The sequence below is a fragment of the Hoplias malabaricus genome, chromosome 18 (assembly GCF_029633855.1).
Source record: "Hoplias malabaricus isolate fHopMal1 chromosome 18, fHopMal1.hap1, whole genome shotgun sequence".
Taxonomy (NCBI): Eukaryota; Metazoa; Chordata; class Actinopteri; order Characiformes; family Erythrinidae; genus Hoplias; species Hoplias malabaricus.
Genome location: NC_089817.1, coordinates 35319198 through 35338130, shown reverse-complemented (window position 1 = coordinate 35338130; position 18933 = coordinate 35319198). Strand labels below are relative to the sequence as shown.

The 18933-nt window shown below is 47.2% G+C and overlaps 1 protein-coding gene across 7 annotated transcripts; it reads left to right on the top strand.

Annotated features, from left to right (window-relative positions):
- Positions 1–1209: 1209 nt before the first annotated feature.
- LOC136674238 (inactive serine/threonine-protein kinase TEX14-like) lies at positions 1210–18695 on the top strand. 7 transcript variants are annotated; one of them, XM_066650136.1, is made up of 32 exons: positions 1210–1315; positions 1438–1467; positions 2117–2288; positions 2458–2572; positions 3083–3248; positions 3475–3614; positions 3753–3834; positions 4063–4196; positions 4748–4843; positions 5362–5485; positions 5824–6002; positions 6088–6236; positions 6804–7015; positions 7224–7317; positions 7486–7847; positions 8089–8418; positions 8519–8601; positions 8942–9024; positions 9157–9315; positions 9690–9760; positions 9866–9967; positions 10796–10889; positions 12859–12940; positions 13265–13416; positions 13491–13627; positions 14480–14627; positions 14837–15007; positions 15571–15646; positions 16549–16626; positions 16882–16976; positions 17106–17172; positions 17245–18695. In XM_066650136.1, exons 3-32 carry the CDS (start codon positions 2159–2161, stop codon positions 17327–17329), a joined length of 3996 nt encoding a protein of 1331 aa, XP_066506233.1. In that variant the 5' UTR covers positions 1210–1315; positions 1438–1467; positions 2117–2158; the 3' UTR covers positions 17330–18695. The 7 variants fall into 7 exon arrangements, with proteins under 7 accessions (XP_066506233.1, XP_066506234.1, XP_066506237.1 ...); XM_066650137.1 differs by having other exon boundaries at positions 1211–1315; positions 2133–2288; XM_066650140.1 differs by lacking the exon at positions 1438–1467 and having other exon boundaries at positions 1211–1315; positions 8089–8190; positions 8224–8418; positions 17245–18694.
- Positions 18696–18933: the final 238 nt, after the last annotated feature.

Here is an 18933-nt window from a genome sequence, read left to right as displayed (position 1 = left end):
TGTTTCACTTCTCTTTGTAATTTTCCGTTCCACCTTAAATAAGGCTGCAGCGCCGCTAAGCTAGAGCTGCCCGTGGTAGCTTAGACTAACAGCTGCTCAGTTTAAGGTGGAACGGAATATTGTAACTCGTTAGCATGAAAGCTAATAAAATTTCTACAATGAGTTAGACGGTTGTGTTTCATGTTTTAATTACACAACAGGGAATGAACAATAATAATAATTAAAAAACGTAAATATAAATTATGTAAATAACTTGAAATTCGTTAATAGAACACTTGCCTGCGCTGGGTAAAGTACGTTTTAACGTTTATTTATTTTTAATATGAAGTTTTACTTAATTTATCTGAACAGATTTTTAATGATACATGTATTTACAGGTTTTAAGTAATACTTGTGCATTCAAATGATGAAATAATTAGGTGAATACTCTTGAAATGCAATTGTACATCAACAGACTAACTAGCGCTAGCCGGTTAGATAGTACTTCCCACTCCACCTTAAATGTGAGCCCGTAATATTCTACATTTTAAGGTGGAACTCAGAATTGTACTAATAAGCTAGTTTTTTTTTCTTGCTACCACATTAACTTCAAGTGTATATTTTATTTGAAGTTGTTTAAGTAATAGTTTTCGTCATGGATAAAAATAATTATGTAGTTTTAAACTTATTTTATTTTAAAATATAGTGGGTTTCAATTTTATTTAATTGAATTATTATTCGTTTTCAGTAATTAAGTTTTACTACATAACATATAAAATAATAAATAAATAGAGGGCTTTAGAGACAGGCGACAGTAGGGACAGCAATAAAAAAATAAAATAGGATAACCGAATAATAATTTTAATATGACGTATAATGAATTAAGTGATTAAGGTTTAAGTTACTAAATTCAGTAATATTTGTATAAGCGGTTACAGAAAATGAACGAATGAGTATCTGTTCTTCAGAAATGATCTACGTCTTTTCACGAAGTAGCAACTGGGGTCAGCTTCTTGAAAACTTCACTCAACTAACGTCCAATCAGAACGCGTAATGTAGACTGATATTTACATTTTGAAGCGCAGCTGCCAGTAACATCCACTCACAAAGTTAATTGCAAATGGACATATGAATTCTGACGCTTCACTGCACTAATATCCAATCAGAGGGAACATATGCAAATCAGATATACATTTGACGGTCGCACAGGCTCCGCCCTCTCTGCATTGTCCTTCATTTTCGTTAGCTTTTACGGCTAACAGCAGTACGAAGGACGCCGGAGAGTTTGTGTAAAAACAGGAGAAATGGAGTGTATAGCGGTGTGTGTTCTGTAAATGTAAGTGTGTGTGATGGTGTGTGTGTGTAGGAATCCAGGGAACACCGTTCCTAAGTGTATTACAGGTATTTAACACTGAGTGAGGTGTTCTAAAGTTATGTCCTCCCCACAAATCCTTGTAGGTGGAGACGTCTGCGCAGGCGCACATCAAGGTTATGATTTCTTCTTAATGCTAATTCAGTCTTTAAAGATTTATACAATATATTCTCACCATAATATTTTTTCTAGTGTTCTGAAAGTGTAAATGTTGAGTCAAAATAAGCAGATTATTTTCTGAGAGAGTGATGTAGCCGATCAAAAAGCCCTGCCTGTGGTTTTAATGCTGTTTTAACACAGTGGCAGTTAGCGTAACTTATTAGCTACAGGAGACATTTCCATAAGGAAGGAGAAATAGACAAAAGAGCGGGGCTTCGGTTGCATTACAGTTTATAACCCAGCGATCCCGCTCCTGCTGCTGGGAAACGGGACGTCACAATCCCACTCTTCTCCATCATTCCCAGATTTAACCCCGGATTAGCTTCAGTAAAGTCATCAAACAGACACTGACCAGCCATAACATTAAAACACCCCCTTGTTTCAACACTGAACACAGGTAGAGCCCAGCTGTTCTCCTCACTCCTGAATAAATTAAGGCTTAATAAAATGTATAAGTGACTTGTGAGAAATTGTGGGAATGAGTTAATCCACGGTTATAACACAATAAAGTGTGAGAATGACTTAAAACAGTGTAACAACTTAATAAAGTTTGGGAATTACTTAATAATGCAGTCGAACAGGTGCTGACTTAATAAACATGTCCAGTGACGTTCCAGTGCAGGTGTGGGTGTTATTGAGGATCTGAAGATGCCCGCAGTGCCCCCTGTGCCCTGCCCTATCCGCCTGGGCACTGTGAAATGTGACGGTCCACCGGCGCTACTGCACACGTACACGCTCGAGAGGAACGCACGCAAACTGGAGAAACTGCTTAAGAAAGGTGGGTCGCTGAGAGCGTTCGCCTCACTTTAACGAGTGATGCTCCTACCCTGTGGTTCCAGGACCACAGTGGGAAGAGGGATTGTGAGATTGGCCGTAGGTCGGAAGCAGAGGCCGCAGGGATGCAGCGGTTTGCGTCGGTGTTTCTGATGCTGTTTTCTGATTTCCAGGAGCCGACGTGGACAGTGAGAACGACCTCGGGCAGACGCCGCTGTTCTGCGCTTCTCTGCTGGGCTTCGCCAACATCGTCGAGCTACTCCTGCAGCACGGAGCTGACCCCAACCGGTACGACTTACATTCAGAAAAGAGAAAGACAGCTCTGTGTTTCACCAGAACAGGGGCCCAGAGGAGATATATAACCTTATAAAGTAATATGAGAATTAGGGAGACCCTGCTGTGCCTCATTCACAGTCTCACACTATGTGCACCCACCACACCCAGAGAATTCATCCTCGTAAGCTGCTCCCTGTCTGAATAATCTCTGTAGAAACACTGAATCCAAATGGGATGTTCTGAAGCAGCTGCACATGAGTGTAATGTCTCCATGAGTCAAAGCCAAGAGTCTGTAAAAGGGTTCTAAAGCTGTGGAGCAAAGAAACAGTGCCCTCTGGAGCGATGGAGCTCCATCCCAGTCCGAGTGCTGTTGGTACCTGACCTTACTAATGTTTCTGTGGCTGAATGCCATTAAATCCTCAGGGGGTGGTTCCAGCATCCATCACTGACCACACACAACCTTCAGAGGAACAGAAACTAACACTGCACTGACTTTAAAGTGAGCCCCGCCCTGTTTTCCAGCCGCTGCAAGGACAGAAGCACTCCGGTCCACGCTGCTGTGTTCTCCTGTAACCCCTGGCTGCTGAGCAGTCTCCTGGACGCCGGAGGAGATTTACGACTTCACGACGATCGCGGTCAGGCTCCTGCGGACTGGGCTGAGGCTGGAGCTCAGGAACACTCCCCCAGGGTCTGTATCAGAACAAACACACCTCAGAGATGACGCTCTGTGAATAAAACTGCTTCTCAAACACACACCGGAGGTGTCTAATGCTCCAAGAGCTCCTCTTCATTCGCAGTGTCTTCAGGAGCAGTCTGATTTGTTGATAATAAACTAGGATTGTCTCGGGTCATAAGTGTGGTTTCTGAGGGATTCAGACGTTTTGCGATGTTTAAAATCTTTTGTATTATTGCAGATGTTGGACTTTCTGAAGAGTTGTGCCTCTCACATGTGGAGTTTAACTCAGAGACACTCCCCCAGAGAGGGACGCGTCACTCCGACGTCATCTAAGACACTCCTGCGCTCGCCGTCTCTGCTGGAGCTCCTGAGATCCGGGTCAGGACCAGAACACACACACAGAGCCACACACAGTGAATCTTGCTCAGTGTAGAGAGGTAGAGAAGCTGGAGAAGTGTCTGTTCGTCCTTAAATAGTGATCGCTGGGTGATGTTTGATGTGTAACTCTTTACTCAGAGGCTCGGATCTCCTCATCAACAAGAAGCTCAGCTCACAGTCGTCCGTCTGTGACTCGGTGCAGTGTTTCGGATACGGAAAAGTGAGTGTCGACGCTAATCAGACACTTACACACTATTCTATTAACTCTTGAATGACTAGTAGACTCCAGAAACGGTTTAAACACTTAACTGAGGCTTTACTACAGATATTAAAGTTCACTGTCCAAGTTTAAAGAGGTGAAAGGACCCTGTGTGTCATGGAGAAGGCCTGAGCATAAAGACACTTCCTCAGAGAACTCTGTTTTAACTCTTTCTCTGCTTCTCCACAGCTGTGTGTAGAGAAGTCCCATCATGCTGTGGGTGTGTTAGCGTGTGTGCCCCTGATAGCGGACTCTGAGTTATCGCAGGCAGAAGACGAAGCTCTGTACTCCTTCACCTGTGGAGCATTCTGCTGCATGACCAAGTAAATAAACCCTTTTAATTAGTGTAATTCAGCCTTTAACACCATGCTTTAGACCATGCTTTGTTCGGAACATGTTCTTATTAATGTGTGGATCTGGAGCCCACCAACCCACACACTGAGAAACAAGACTCCCCCAGTCAGGTTTCACGGGATAAATCGAGTCGTTCTGATTCTGCTCCGCTTCTGACGTCAAGTGCAGAGACTTTAGAATAGCCCCGCCCCCTCGTCTGAGTCTGTCCAATCACAGCGCTGGACCCGCGTTTATGTGAGAGCGCAAAGACGAGGTTAAACTCAGCAAAACAGACACAACGAGCGCGGAGAAATAAGAGCACTGAGTAAAAACGGAGAAGAAAGAGAACAGAGTGAAAACGGCTAAAAACCAGAGCTTCTGCTCCTCGCTCCTCACTGCTGTGCGCTCGGGGTCGGGGTGAACAGCGAGCGGCTCATTATCATTTAAAGGAACAGGTGCTGAAAGCGGGCGTTCTGAACAGGGCTGTCTGAGATGTGGAACCCTGCTGTATCAGTGGTACCTCTGCTGCTCTTGTCCACAGCTACAGTTGGAGAGGATGCAGAGTTACGGTGAAGGAGCTAAAGACAGAAGATGACCTCTACAAGGACCTGCTGACCGCTGAGATGGAGCACTCCTGGTAAAATCACACACTGAAATCATTTATAAGACAAATACGTGATGTTCTTCTCCGGCACCTGAAGCACTGTAATGTAACGTAGGCCGCGTGTTAGAGCAGGTCCATCACCGGAGGCAGCGGGCATCAGGGGCCAGACTTTACACACACATCTACAGACCGTCTACAGTTACTTTAACGCTGAATGTTTACTGGTTACGATGAAGGAACACTAGCCAGGGTTTTATAACACAGTTTATAATACAGCACAGACCAGTGTTCTAGATAAATACAGGTCCCTCTGGTTCTCCAGACAGAGCACGGAGCTGAAGACGATGTCTGTGGGTGTGTCAGGTTTAAATGAGGCAGACTTTACTGACCGCTTCACTGAGATTTACTTTGCCATTCCACCTTAAATAATGCGGTTACAATCTGAATATTCTAAAAGCTGAGAATAAGAAAACCCCAGTTTAACTTGAACTGTGTGTTCAAATCTTGTGCGTGTGTGTGTGTGTTTGTGTGTGTGTGTGTGTGTGTTCCAGTCGGCTGTTCCACCCTAACCTGCTGCAGCTGATGGCTGTGAGCATCACCACGGATTTACAGAGGAGCAAACTGGTTTATGAAAGAGTTAATGTCGGATCACTCTACACACTACTGTACCACAGGGTAACACACACACACACACACACACACACACACCCCTCACACACACACAGAGACACTCAAAGACACACACACACAGACACACACACACACACAGAGAGACACATTCAGAGACACACACACACACACACAGAGAGACACATTCAGAGACACAGACACACTCACAGAGACACACACACACACACACTCAGAGAGACACACACAAATTCATCAGACTGTAAAACCATGAAGCTGGAGACTGCTGTTATTGTGTTTGTTTTATTTAGTTTTCAGTCTAACAGGCTTTTAATCTGTGTCTGTGTGTCTCTCCTATGTCTCCTCTGTGTGTGTTGTTCTCTCAGAGGTCAGAGTTCCCGTTGCTGCAGGTGTGTGAGCTGCTGGCACTGGTTCTGCAGGTGTGTGAGAGTGTGTTGTACCTGCACAGTCGAGCGTTGGTTCTCAGAGCTCTCTCCTCACACTCTGTCGTCATCATCCACCCAGGGGTCGCAAAGGTCACGGGTCTCGGCTTCACCGTCCCCAGGTGACAAACGCCTGTGTGTTATTCTAGTGTCTGTAAGCTCTGTTTGAGTGTAGTGTGTGTGTACACTGTGTTTCCCCTGTTGCAGTGAGGCTGGATGCAGCGGCAGAGTGTCTCCCCTGCCCCTCCCCGCTGAGCTGTATAACTGGGCGGCCCCAGAGGTGGTCAGGAGAAGGACCTGCACAGAGAAGGCTGACCTCTACAGCATCTGCAGCCTCATACAGGAGATATTTACAGGTGTTCTCCTCATTCGTCCAGAGCTACGTACGGCTCTGTTCTGTACTCAGACACTGCGATCACTCGATAAGAATCACGGCATTCTGACGCAGACACAGTGCAGTGATCCCACATTTTAATCAGCATCAACCAGCGTGACACACATGTAGAGATTTTAAAACTTGAAGGTGATGTTCATGATTTAAATCACAAAGCTCTGAGTGTGTGTCCTCTCCATGTGCTGCTCTGGAAACCGCTCTAATGTGTTTACGAAGCCCCAGTGTCTGTAGATGGGTAAAAAAACAAAGTGTCTGGGTCCGGTGCTAGGCTTTCTCTCTATCTCTCTCTGCTCTCTTCACATTCGGCTTTCACTGGAGATTGTGGACAGTATCTAAAAATGAGGGCGGTATTTATGACGTGTGTGTTCTGTGTCTTTAAGAACATGGCCAAACATTTTCGTGCATTTAAGAGAGCCACAGGGAGGGGGCGCTCACTGCTGGTAGGGGATAAAAACACAAGCCCAGACAAAACACTCAGAAGAGACTTCACTCGACTTTGTGCTCACAGCTGTGAGGCTTTAATGTGCAGACGCAGTTCCATGGGGCTCTGTGGACCCTCGCTGGATAAAGCAGGCAGTAGACGCAGGCCAGGCTCTTCCTGCAGACCCCGCAGTTCCTCAGCCGTATTACCAGCTTCTGCACAATGGCCTGCAGCCGAGGGCCAGGGACCGGACCTGCAGCCTCCAGGACGTTCGTTACACACTCCGTCGCGACCTGGAGGTGAACACAGCGTCTTCTTTAGTGAGACTCCAGCTCCAGTTTCATGATTACAATATACTCAATGACTTATTACAGTTCACATTATTAAAACATGACCACAGCTCCGCTCTGTAGATCTACACCCACAAAAACTGTTGTTTTCACTGCTCAGGCCCTTCACAGAGCGAGTGGATTAGACACAGCAGTGCTGCTGGAGTTTTTAAACCCTGTGTCCACTCTCTGTCGACAGGAGCTGAGTGATAGAAGGAGCAGGAGTGGAGAGCGCCCCCTGTCAGGGAAATGGAGTCCTGCGCTCAGGACGGAGAGAAAACCCGAGGAGCCAGGTGAGCCCTCGCTAACACAGAGTGACACAGCATTCTTCACAAATGATCCCCTCTCATTTTTAAACATTGTGCAAGCTTAAGATTTTAAAAATAATTTATTTCCGTTGCTAATTGATCACATTTTAAATCAGAATCTCCCAGAATTCTCCTTTCCTCTTTTCTGAGCAGGTGTGCAGCCCGCTGATCAGTTTGAATCCCGCAGCCTACTGGACCAAGAGATCCAGAACCAGCTGCAGAACCTCGACCAGATCCTGGAGAATGAGACAGAACCCAGTTCTCCCAGAAAACTCCGGAACGCTGATACAGAGAGCAGCACGGACGCTGAAGAGCTTCATCTGGAGAGTTCTCATCGCGGTATTCTCCCCCTCGACCGGTGGCGTCTCTCACTCTGCCCCCTGGTGGACAGAACGGACGGCTCCGAGGACACGATGTCCAGCTGCAGCACCGTGGAAGAGGATGTGGCAACCCAGGCCCCTGACGCCATCTCAGAACACATCAGCTCCATCGTACTCAACCTCAAGGTGTCTCAGGTAAACCCAGAGTAAACACGTTCAGCTCAGTTCGGCTCTGAGTGTGGAGATACTTTATAAAAAACATAAAACCCCAAATGAACTTTGTGTAAAATTAATATCCAATATTTTAAATTGGTTTAAAATGACAAACATAGGAACAGAAGACTAAAAAATACAAATAAATAAATAAAATTAAACTAAAATGGCTATAGTGTGTGTGTGTGTGTGTGTGTGTGTGTGTGTGTGTGTGCGCGCGCAGGTGTTGCTGCAGCAGGTGGAGAGTAGTCTGCAAAGTGCTGAGCTGGGTTTATCACACAGACCTGAGAGTGAGGGGCCAGAGTCTGGGGTTAGTGCGGATGAGGTGGATGGAGGGATGAGTAAGAGAGAGGATGAGGTGGATGGAGGGATGAGTGAGAGAGAGGATGAGGTGGATGGAGTGATGAGCAGGAAGAGAGAGTGGAAGGTGGTGGTCCTAAAAGCCGTGGGACCCCCGCCCTCATACAGGCCGCCTCAGGAGTGGAGCTCTGACGGAGAGGAGGAGGCTAGCTGTTACTTCTTAGCCACAGAGGACAGCTGTCTGAGTCCTGAGGTACACACACACACACACAAATAGTATTTTGGGGACATGAGCTGTTTGTCCTGTTGTCTGAGAGTGTGCAGTTCAGTCCCGATGGTGTTTTGTTCGGTAGGAAGTTCTAAGTGTTTCTCTGAGAGACAGAAACACAGACTGGAGGCAACGACAGCCAATCAGGAACAGGGAGGAGTCTGATAGGTACACACACACACACACACACATACACATACACACATACACACAAACACACACACATACACACACAAACACACACACACATACAAACACACAAACACACAAACACACACACATACATACACACACACACACATACACACACACACATACACACAGACACACACATACAAACACATACAAACACACACACATACATACGCACACGTACACACACACACACAGACACACACATACAAACACACACAAACACACACACACATACACGCACAAAAACACACACACACACACATAAACACACACACACACACACACACACTACTGTTTCTTCATGTTATTTCAGTTCGTACAGATCATCAGCCGTGTGTGAACCTCAGCAGAAGACCACACCCTCCATGACTGACCACGCCCAGCCCAAATGGACCAGTAAGACCCCAAAATATAAACAAAAGCCTACTGCACAAGTTAGAATTAACACAGTGTTATAGCTTTGGCCCGAAGGACGTATAAATATCAGAGTAACACTGATAACATTTGTGGTAAACCGTGTGTGTGAAGGTGAAGTGTGTGAGCTGGTGGTCCGGATGACTCAGGGCAGGTGGGGGCAGCAGGGCAGCAGCGAAGTGGAGCAGGTGGAGAAGCAGCAGCACCACCTGGAGGACACACACTGGCATCACAACTGCACACAGCTGGAGCAGCTGTTTAAGAGCTTTTCAGGTGATAAATAATAACAATAAGTTATGATATCACTATCAGTTTTCATGAGTGCTGATCAGATGTGCATGTTAAATCACACGTAATGTATTTGAGCTATATGTTTAGTTTTGTGTGTGTTTCTGGGGCTGTGTTGGTTAGTAACTCAGCCTCTGACCTCAGCAACATTTACACAGTGTTATTTCTCACGGAGAGAGGAGCACTGCTGAATTTGAGAGAGATTTTGTGGCGTCAGTGTGTTTATAAAAAATGGTGGTCTGGCAAAACTAGACCTGCCTGCTTTTCTTTTGTCTTCTTTTTATTGATTGACAGCACTAGTATTAATATAAATTATTCACTGATTTTAATTCTCATCACGTTTATTGATCCCGTATCAGGAGTCCGGAGCGAAAGTGAAGAGAGTGCAGACTTCCACACCTTCGTCCCGCAGGAGTCTACAGAGGGAGAGGTGAATTACCACACACTGAGAACTGCACTCGAATTATACACACAGTGTACAGCGCAGGAGCTCAGGGGTGTGTTTGTGAACACCGCTCTAACGTACGTTTTTAAGGTGGAGAGCGGTTCAGAGTCCGAGGGCCGAGAGTCTCCCGCGGAACCCTCCAGTGTGTTTTACACTCCCAAACACCGCACAGAGCCGGAGGAGCTCTCTCAGGTGATGACACCATCCAGACCCCTCACAATACCCATCACAGCTCACATCCCACATCACCACGAGTCCTGGCCGGTCCCGAACCGAGTGAATCTGTGACCCCTTAGTAAACAATGATTGAGAATACATCATAAAGTTCAAGGAATAAGGTGTTAGAGCATGTTCAAAAATCACGAGCGTGAAGAAACACTACAAGAGGTAAAACAAACACCTCACGTGAGGAACAGTAGAGTTTAAAACCACCTCGTGCAAAGAGAAGTACTTTTGCGCGTCATTTCCAGGCTCAGTCCTGAGAGTCTGGGGGCGGGGCTAGGGCTGGTGTTTTGTTTCTGACTGCTTCCTGTGTGAAGCCTTCTCTGAAGATAGAGCCTCTGTGGAGCTGGCCGTTCAGTTTCGTTCTGAAAATAGGGAAAATGTAAGAAAGTACACTGTTCCCCTGTTATCCGCGTTCTTAAAAACAGAAAAACTCAGAAAACAGAAAATAAAACAGGACAATGCTCTGTCTGTGTGTTTCCTGGGACTGTGCTCTGACTCGCGTGTGGAGAAAGGCTGGTGGAATTGTGCTTGCCGTCTGAGGTAGTTTTAAAAGCTCACGTGAGGTGTTTTTTCACACTCATGCATTTGTATTGGATCTCGGCGGGAGACAGCGGGTGCTAATCCAGTTAACACAGTCATGGCTTCACTCCGCTGATCGTGGACCCGTGGACCCAGGGGTCAGAGAGAGCGAGGAGAGCACTGTAGTTAAACAAATCCATAAAGTCAGGAGACTCCTAAGAGTTAAATAAACCTGTTCTTTTTAAACTTATGACTGATATGAAACTGTTCTCTCAGACGCTGAGTTCAGAAGAGGGTCTGGACGTGACGATGGAGGTGTGTCGTCCAAACACAACGGTCACTGACCTTCAGAGCACAGAGCACTTCAGGGGTAAGGACAGAGCCTTTAATCTGGAACAGTCTGCTTTCAGGTCATATACATCAGACACTGACCCAGTCACTCACACACACACTCACTCACCCAGTCACACACTCATACTCTAACCCAGTTACTCCCACACTCACACTCACCCAGTCACTCACACACACACTCACCCAGTCACTCAAACAATCACCCAGTCACTCACACACACACTCACCCAGTCACTCACACACACACTCACCCAGACACTCACACACTCACCCAGTCACTCACACACACACTCACACACTCACCCAGTCACTCACACACACACTCACACAGTCACACATTCATACTCTCACCCAGTTACTCCCACACTCACACCCACCCAGTCACTCACACACACACTCACCCAGTCACTTATACACTCACCCAGTCACTCACACACACTCACCCAGTCACTCACACACACACTCACCCAGTCACACACTCATACTCTAACCCAGTTACTCCCACACTCACACTCACCCAGTCACTCACACACACACTCACCCAGTCACTCACACAGTCACTCACACACACACTCACCCAGTCACACACTCATACTCTCACCCAGTTACTCCCACACTCACACCCACCCAGTCACTCACACACACACTCACCCAGTCACTTATACACTCACCCAGTCACTCACACACACTCACCCAGTCACTCACACACACACTCACCCAGTCACTCACACACACTCACCCAGTCACTCACACATTCACCCAGTCACACACTCACTCACCCAGTCACACACTCACTCACCCAGTCACTCATACACTCACCCAGTCACTCACACACTCACCCAGTCACTCACACACCCACCCAGGCACTCACACACTCACTCACACACTCACCCAGTCATTCACACACTCACCCAGTCACTCACACACCCACCCAGTCACTCAAACAATCACCCAGTCACTCACACAATCACCCAGTCACTCACACACTCACCCAGTCACTCACACACACACTCACCCAGTCACTCACACACACTCACCCAGTCACTCACACACACACTCACCCAGTCACTCACACATTCACCCAGTCACACACTCACTCACCCAGTCACTCATACACTCACCCAGTCACTCACACACCCACCCAGGCACTCACACACTCACTCACACACTCACCCAGTCATTCACACACTCACCCAGTCACTCACACACCCACCCAGTCACTCAAACAATCACCCAGTCACTCACACACTCACCCAGTCACTCACACACTCACCCAGTCACTCCCACACACACCCGGTCACTCCCACACACACTCACTCAGTCACTCACACACTCCCCCAGTCACTCACACACACACTCACCCAGTCACTCACACACACACTCACCCAGTCACTCACACACACACTCACCCAGACACTCACACACTCACCCAGTCACTCACACACACTCACACAGTCACTCACACAGTCACTCACACACACACTCACCCAGTCACACACTCATACTCTCACCCAGTTACTCCCACACTCACACCCACCCAGTCACTCACACACACACTCACCCAGTCACTTATACACTCACCCAGTCACTCACACACACTCACCCAGTCACTCACACACACACTCACCCAGTCACACACTCATACTCTCACCCAGTTACTCCCACACTCACACCCACCCAGTCACTCACACACACACTCACCCAGTCACTCACACACACACTCACCCAGTCACACACTCATACTCTCACCCAGTTACTCCCACACTCACACCCACCCAGTCACTCACACACACACTCACCCAGTCACTTATACACTCAGCTAGTCACTCACACTTGTGGACATTTTCACACACTCACCCACTCTGCCCTTGTTAAATAATTAGAGAGGCTGTAGGGACTATGGATTCGTCTATGGTCTGATTTCCGATTTACAGAATGATCTAAAATATGTTTATAACTTGTTGTTAAAACTGATCTGCTGTGTTCAGAGTGCAGGTCTGTGCCTGAAGAACCGGAGCAAACTGGACCAGAACCGGGAACATCAGCTAAGGAAACATTACAGACCACCAGGTACCAACACCAGCTGCCAGTCCAGTCCCCAGTACTCAGCACCAGAACTGCACACTCTCACACTTTACCTTTTCCCACACTGCGGCCTGTTTTACACAGCCACAGGTAAACGGTGAGAGTCAGGACAGAGTCATGGTTTATCCCCTGTCCCCAGTTCAGTCAGATCAGAGTGAACCATCCTCAAGTCCCAGTGACCACTGCCCCAGAAAACACACACACACACACATTCATTCACTCATTAACTGAACTGTTCACTCCTCTGTCTGTATGGTTAAATGGTTAATGATAAATCTTGTACTCTCTGTGTTTCTGATTTTGTTTCAGTCAGGTGACTGATATCGCCGATTTCTCCAGCATCACCTGTTCACCTACTCAGCTTCATGAAGGGGCAGGGCCTGAGGGAGCCCCACCTGACCCCCACCGCACACGCTACCCACCATGCCACAGCACCCCCCGCAGCCCAGACACCTGCACAGGTAAATACTGCCCCCATGTGAGGGAAATTCCCAGGAGAGTTCCTGTGGGAAGTGATCCAAACTGTGGTTTTCAGGTTCTGATGGTGGTCCAGTTCCACGAAGCCATGAGTCCATTCCTCTGCTGTTGGACACGTCTCCGTGGGACAGTGCTCCTAATTGCTCCATCTGTACTGAGAACTACGCCACAGCGAACCTGGACACCAGACACACGGTCAGAACTGGGCTGGGTTTAACCCTAACTTCTTCATTAATGTTGTTCCTCAGGGCTTTAGCTGTGTATGGGTATGAAAGTCAGTGCAGGTCCATCTCCAGCTTTTCTGTAGCGCTATGGAACTCAGAAACCACATGTTTCAGATGTTTAAACCATCTTTTTGACTTTTGAAGAATTGCTCTGATGAACCGGTCTATGTAACGTACCCTATATTGCCGAAGGTATTCACTCACCCATCCAAATCACTGAAGTCAGGTGTTCCAGTCGTGCAGACTGCTTCTACAAACATTGGTGAAACAATGGTTCACTCTCAGGAGCTCAGTGAATTCCAATGTGGTGCCGTGACAGGATGCCCCCTGTACAACACGCCCTCGCTACTAAATATTCACCAATCATATATCAGTGGTATTATAACTAAGTGGAAGCGATTGGGAACGACAGGAACTCGTCTACAAAGTGGTAGGCCTCGTAAAATGACAGAGAGGTGTTAGCGAATGCAGAGGAGCATAGTGCTCAGATGTCACAGAGTTTCTGCAGAGTCAGTTGCTACACACCTCCAAACTTCATGTGGCCTTCAGATTTAACCATTTCTTAGCTCTGCTGTTAGCATTTCTTAGCTTAGCAGATTTAACCATTTCTTAGCTCTGCTGTTAGCTGCTCCAGTCCTCCCAGGGCTTATTTATGGACTCAGAGGTTAGTGCTGGGGTTAGCTGCCCCTGCTTTTGTTTGCTGAACATTCTGCAACACTGTGCCTTGACTGTATTCTGGGGTTCTGTGTTCTTTCTGTAATTATCTTAATGTTGTGTATTACCATTGTTACTATCGTACTTACATCTAATCCTCTGTGTTCAGACGAACAGGTCCGAGTGCAGCGTCCTGCAGGGGGACGTTTCTACAGAGAGGGATACCCCAGCCACCGGAAACCTGGAGTTTACCACCGCAAGCTCAGCAACCAAACACACAACAACCGAGAAGGACCCGGACACACGCACAGCTCAGGGTAGCTTACACAAGAACAACACACACACATCCTGCGGTGTACATAGCTCAGACCATACCCTCAGGACGGGGGACAGCGAGAGGAAGGGCTGGAGGAGGGAGAAACTCTGAGAACTTGGGCTGGCGCTGTGGGGAGTTTATTTGAGTATTTGAGAGGGAGGGCTCACAGTTTAGTGCTTGGTAAACACGTGAAAATCTTCTCTCCTACAGATACAGAGACGCTCGGATGTGCTGTAACGGCCGGTTCTGAGGGAGCAGAGGCTGTGAGTGAGGAAGTGGAGGAGGAGGTGGATGGAGAACCAAGTGAAAGCGCTCTTTCTGTCTGTTCTGAGTCTCCAGATCACTCCGCAGCTCTGTCTGAGATGAGAAAGGGTGAGGAAGGTAAGCTTCTCTTCCTGAGGACGACGTCACTCAGGTCTAAGCGTTGACTCTGTCCTCTGGAGGTCTCTGGTGATGGCTGAGTATCCAAGGCTGGGGTTCCTGGAGAGAAGGGTTGGCCTCACTCTCTCTGGTGGGTAGGACAGTCCCCTCCCTCCTGTCACCTCAGGACTCTCACAGCTCAGGCGGTGGGTGCTGTCCTCTGTGGAGGCCAGTCTCCACCAAATAAAACAGCACCGATATTTTTTTGTTAATATATAAGTTGCTATCTCCATATTTCGCCATGAGATCTCATTATCTGGAGACACTAATTCAGAATATTCAGATACTAGACAGTAGTGCTGTGATGGACAGTGTGATGCTCACGTCATCACTAAAGAATCCTCTTCGGTTGATTGGCCGTGAGCGTGATTTCTCTCCAGTGGTGGTGATCAGACCACACCACATCTCCAACAGTCTACAGAGTAGCTGTGGGGTGACGATGATGAAGACGAGCTCCTGAGAGAGTCCAGAACATACCTCTCCACACAGAGGGGATTTAAACACCACCACCTTCTGTGTTTCAGGGGTGGACGGTGACGGTCTGAGTGCAGAGCAGAGACGATCCACCGGACCTCCTGAGTCTTTAGAGGAAACAGAAAGGTGAACACTCACTTTATCAGATCTGTGGACCTCCTTCAGTCCAGAGAGAGACAGAGAGAGAGAGAGACAGGGAGAGGTAAAGAAAGAGAGAGACATAGAGAGAGGGAGAGAGAGACAGAGGTAAAGAGAGAGAGACAGAGAGAGAGGTAAAGCAAGAGAGAGACATAGAGAGAGAGAGAGATAGAGAGGTAGAGAGAAGAGAAAGAGACACAGAGAGAGAGAGAGGTAGAGAGAGAAGAGAGAAAGACAGAGAGACACACAGAGAGGTAAAGAGAGAGAGAGAGAGAAACAGAGAGAGAGGTAAAGAGAGAGAGACAGAGCGAGGTAAAGAGAGAGAGATAGAGAGACACAGAGAGAGAGGTAGAGAAAGAGAGAGACACACAGAGAGAGCTAAAGAGAGACAGAGAGGTAGAGAGAGAAGAGAGAAAGACAGAGAAACACACAGAGAGGTAAAGAGAGAGAGAGAGAGACAGAGAGGTGTAAAGAGAGACATAGAGAGAGGGAGAGACAGAGGTAAAGAGAGAAGAGAGAAAGACAGAGACATACAGAGAGAGGTAAAGAGAGAGACAGAGAGAGAGGTAGAGAGAGAAGAGAGAAAGACAGAGACACACAGAGAGGTAAAGAGAGAGAGAGAGAGACAGAGAGGTAAAGAGAGAGAGACAGACAGAGAGAGAGGTAAAGAGAGAGACATAGAGAGAGGGAGAGACAGAGAGGTAAAGAGTGAAGAGAGAAAGACAGAGACATACAGAGAGAGGTAAAGAGAGAGACAGAGATGTAAAGAAAGGGAGAGAGAGAGAGAAGGGGCCAGTGGAGCATCTCAGAATCTCACTTCAGTGTGAGGGGTTTCTTCATAATGTGGCCCCTTTAACCAGACGCCTGCTTCTGACCTCCGTCTCCCACAGGGCTCACTCCACCCTTGACGAGGTTCTGAACCGATTACTGGAAGAGACGGAGAACCAGGGAACCGCCAGAGAACCAGAGTGAGTGAGATATTAAAGAGGATTGTTTAGATGCTGTGTCTGAGCCTCAGTTGATCACCACACTGTGGGGCAGAGCTCGCCGGCTCAGGCTCAGGCTCAAACCTGTGAGCGCTCAGGAGAATAAACATTCATTGTTAATTATATTCATAGAAATGACACAAACATCAACTAAAACATGGTCATTGATGTGTAAGTGATGATAACGGTGCTGCAGGAGGAAGCTGAGAGGATGTGTGTGTGTGTGTGTGTATACAGTGTGTGTGATGTGGAGGTGAGGGAGGAGTGTGTGTGTCCTGCAGGGGACCGCCTCATGGGGGCAGTGTGTAAAGGAGCTGAGGGCATTTCGTCAGGTGAGGGTTCGTGTAGTGTGTGTGTGTGTGTGTGTTACAGCACACTACTGAATGATCGTAATGTAGTTCCTGTGTGAGTCTGTTTACTGTGTTATAAATAAATAACATCGGTCAGATGTGTTTGTGTAGGTAACTTTAACACACACGGAGAGAAAAAAGAGGCGGAGCTTCACTCCAACAGGTGTCACCTGCACAGGTAGAGTCTGAGCGTTTACACCTGAGTTCAGAACTGGGTTTGGAGTTTAACTCTGTGCTGTTTATTCCACAGAGTGATCTTTCTGGACCAAACACCCGTAAAAACCCGGAGTGAACCCAACCAGAGGGTCTCAGCAGAACCACTCGGTCCACCTTAAACAAAGAGATCGTCGCTCTCGTTTTCAGAGCTCACGTTATCACACTGTTCCCTGGATTCAGACGTGTCCATCATTTCTGCGTCAGTGAAATACGACTGCTGTTCTGGTTCTGATCCGCAGAACTCACACACACCTGCACCCAGAGCCCACACTGGTCCTCAGCTGGGTCCCACCTTCATTAAAGGTTAGATACACAGTTTACCTCAGTTATGTGTTTGCTTTAATGCTCCTCTTTAGTTCTCTGCTCCTTGTTTATGGTGAATTCTGGGTAGTGACTTTATTCCGACTCCGGGCCGGAGCTCTGGAGTGGGGCAGGGGTCTCAGAAGTGACCCTGTCATCATCATCCAGCCCCAGGCCTCTCTGTGTGGGAATGTCCTCTCTCCCCTTCTCAGTGTCTGTGTGCTGATGAGACAGATCTGGGCAGTGTGTGTTCTCCTCCGGAGTGTTGAGCTGTCCAGTGGTGTGTGTGTGTGTGTGTGTGTGTGTGTGTGGAGTCTGAGGGACTGACAGCGACGAAAGACGGAGAAAATCCAGCAGAAACTTAACAAATTTGTGAAGTTCTAAAACAAAGTGGATGAACTGAACTCTAAACCGACTCCAACACGTTCTGTTCTTTACTGAGGTACTTCATTAACGTGGAAACGATGCACACGTCCGACTGAGGTTCATTCAGCGCCTGGTTTCCAGCTCGTTTTAGTGTTTATCTGTCGTTTATAAAGCAGAACGTTCCAGAAATTCCAGTGAAATTCACATTTTGACGTTGGTACGGTTTAATGTCTGAAGGGTGTTGATTATTTCCATGAAGTGTTTCTTTCCAAAACAGCGCTCTGTTCTCCATCTGTGTTTTACCCTGTAATCATTAACAGGGTTCTAGATATCCCTGTTCCAGCCCAACCCCTCCTGAAGTCGCTCCTGTGTTTAGAACGGAGTGTGAGTTGATTTAAGCAGGTGTTAATGCTCTTATCTGTGAATGTAAACATTATTTGAGGATTACAGTAGGCTTTTAAAGGGCTACGATGGAAAATGATCACATTCCTCGGTATTTAATGACATCATAATGTTTTTATCAAACACTTCAGACCAAAGAGAGCCTTTTCAGGACGTGAACGTCACCCTTCGCTGTTTGATGAGGGTTTATTAGAGTTTTTATACATTTCCTGATCACAGTATGGTTTTAATGATGAGGGTTTTAATGGAAATGAATTTCAGTGAGAGTTTGATGGTTATTTCTGTGTTTGTTGGTTTGGTTAACGACACTGAACTGTTGAGAAAAGTCTGGTTTCTCTCTCGTGATTGAAGCTGAATGCGGTTTGGTAATAAATGTCTTTATTAAAGACACGGCCCTTTCTCTCTGTGGTTTTTACGACGCTTTAATAATAAAACAAAGACAACGCAGAAAATCACATCAGCGCTGGACTCTGGGTTTCAACACTTCTCTCAGCTCTGAGCTCCAGTCGGTGGACTGTTCTCGGTCCAGACACTGAGGGGTTTAAAAACTCCAGCAGCACTGCTGTGTCTGATCCACTCTACACCAGCACAACACACACTAACACCACCACCACCACGTCAGTGTCACTGCAGCGCTGAGAATGATCCACAATAA

What these genes read in the sequence shown, in the direction of transcription:
- LOC136674238 (XM_066650136.1), top strand. Translation starts at nt 2,159, where the DNA reads ATGCCCGCAGTGCCCCCTGTGCCCTGCCCTATCCGCCTGGGCACTGTG. An exon ending in ACAGCTGTCTGAGTCCTGAG is followed by an intron (nt 8,419 to 8,518) that starts GTACACACACAC and finishes TTTGTTCGGTAG; the next exon opens with GAAGTTCTAAGTGTTTCTCT. An exon ending in CGCCCAGCCCAAATGGACCA is followed by an intron (nt 9,025 to 9,156) that starts GTAAGACCCCAA and finishes GTGTGTGTGAAG; the next exon opens with GTGAAGTGTGTGAGCTGGTG.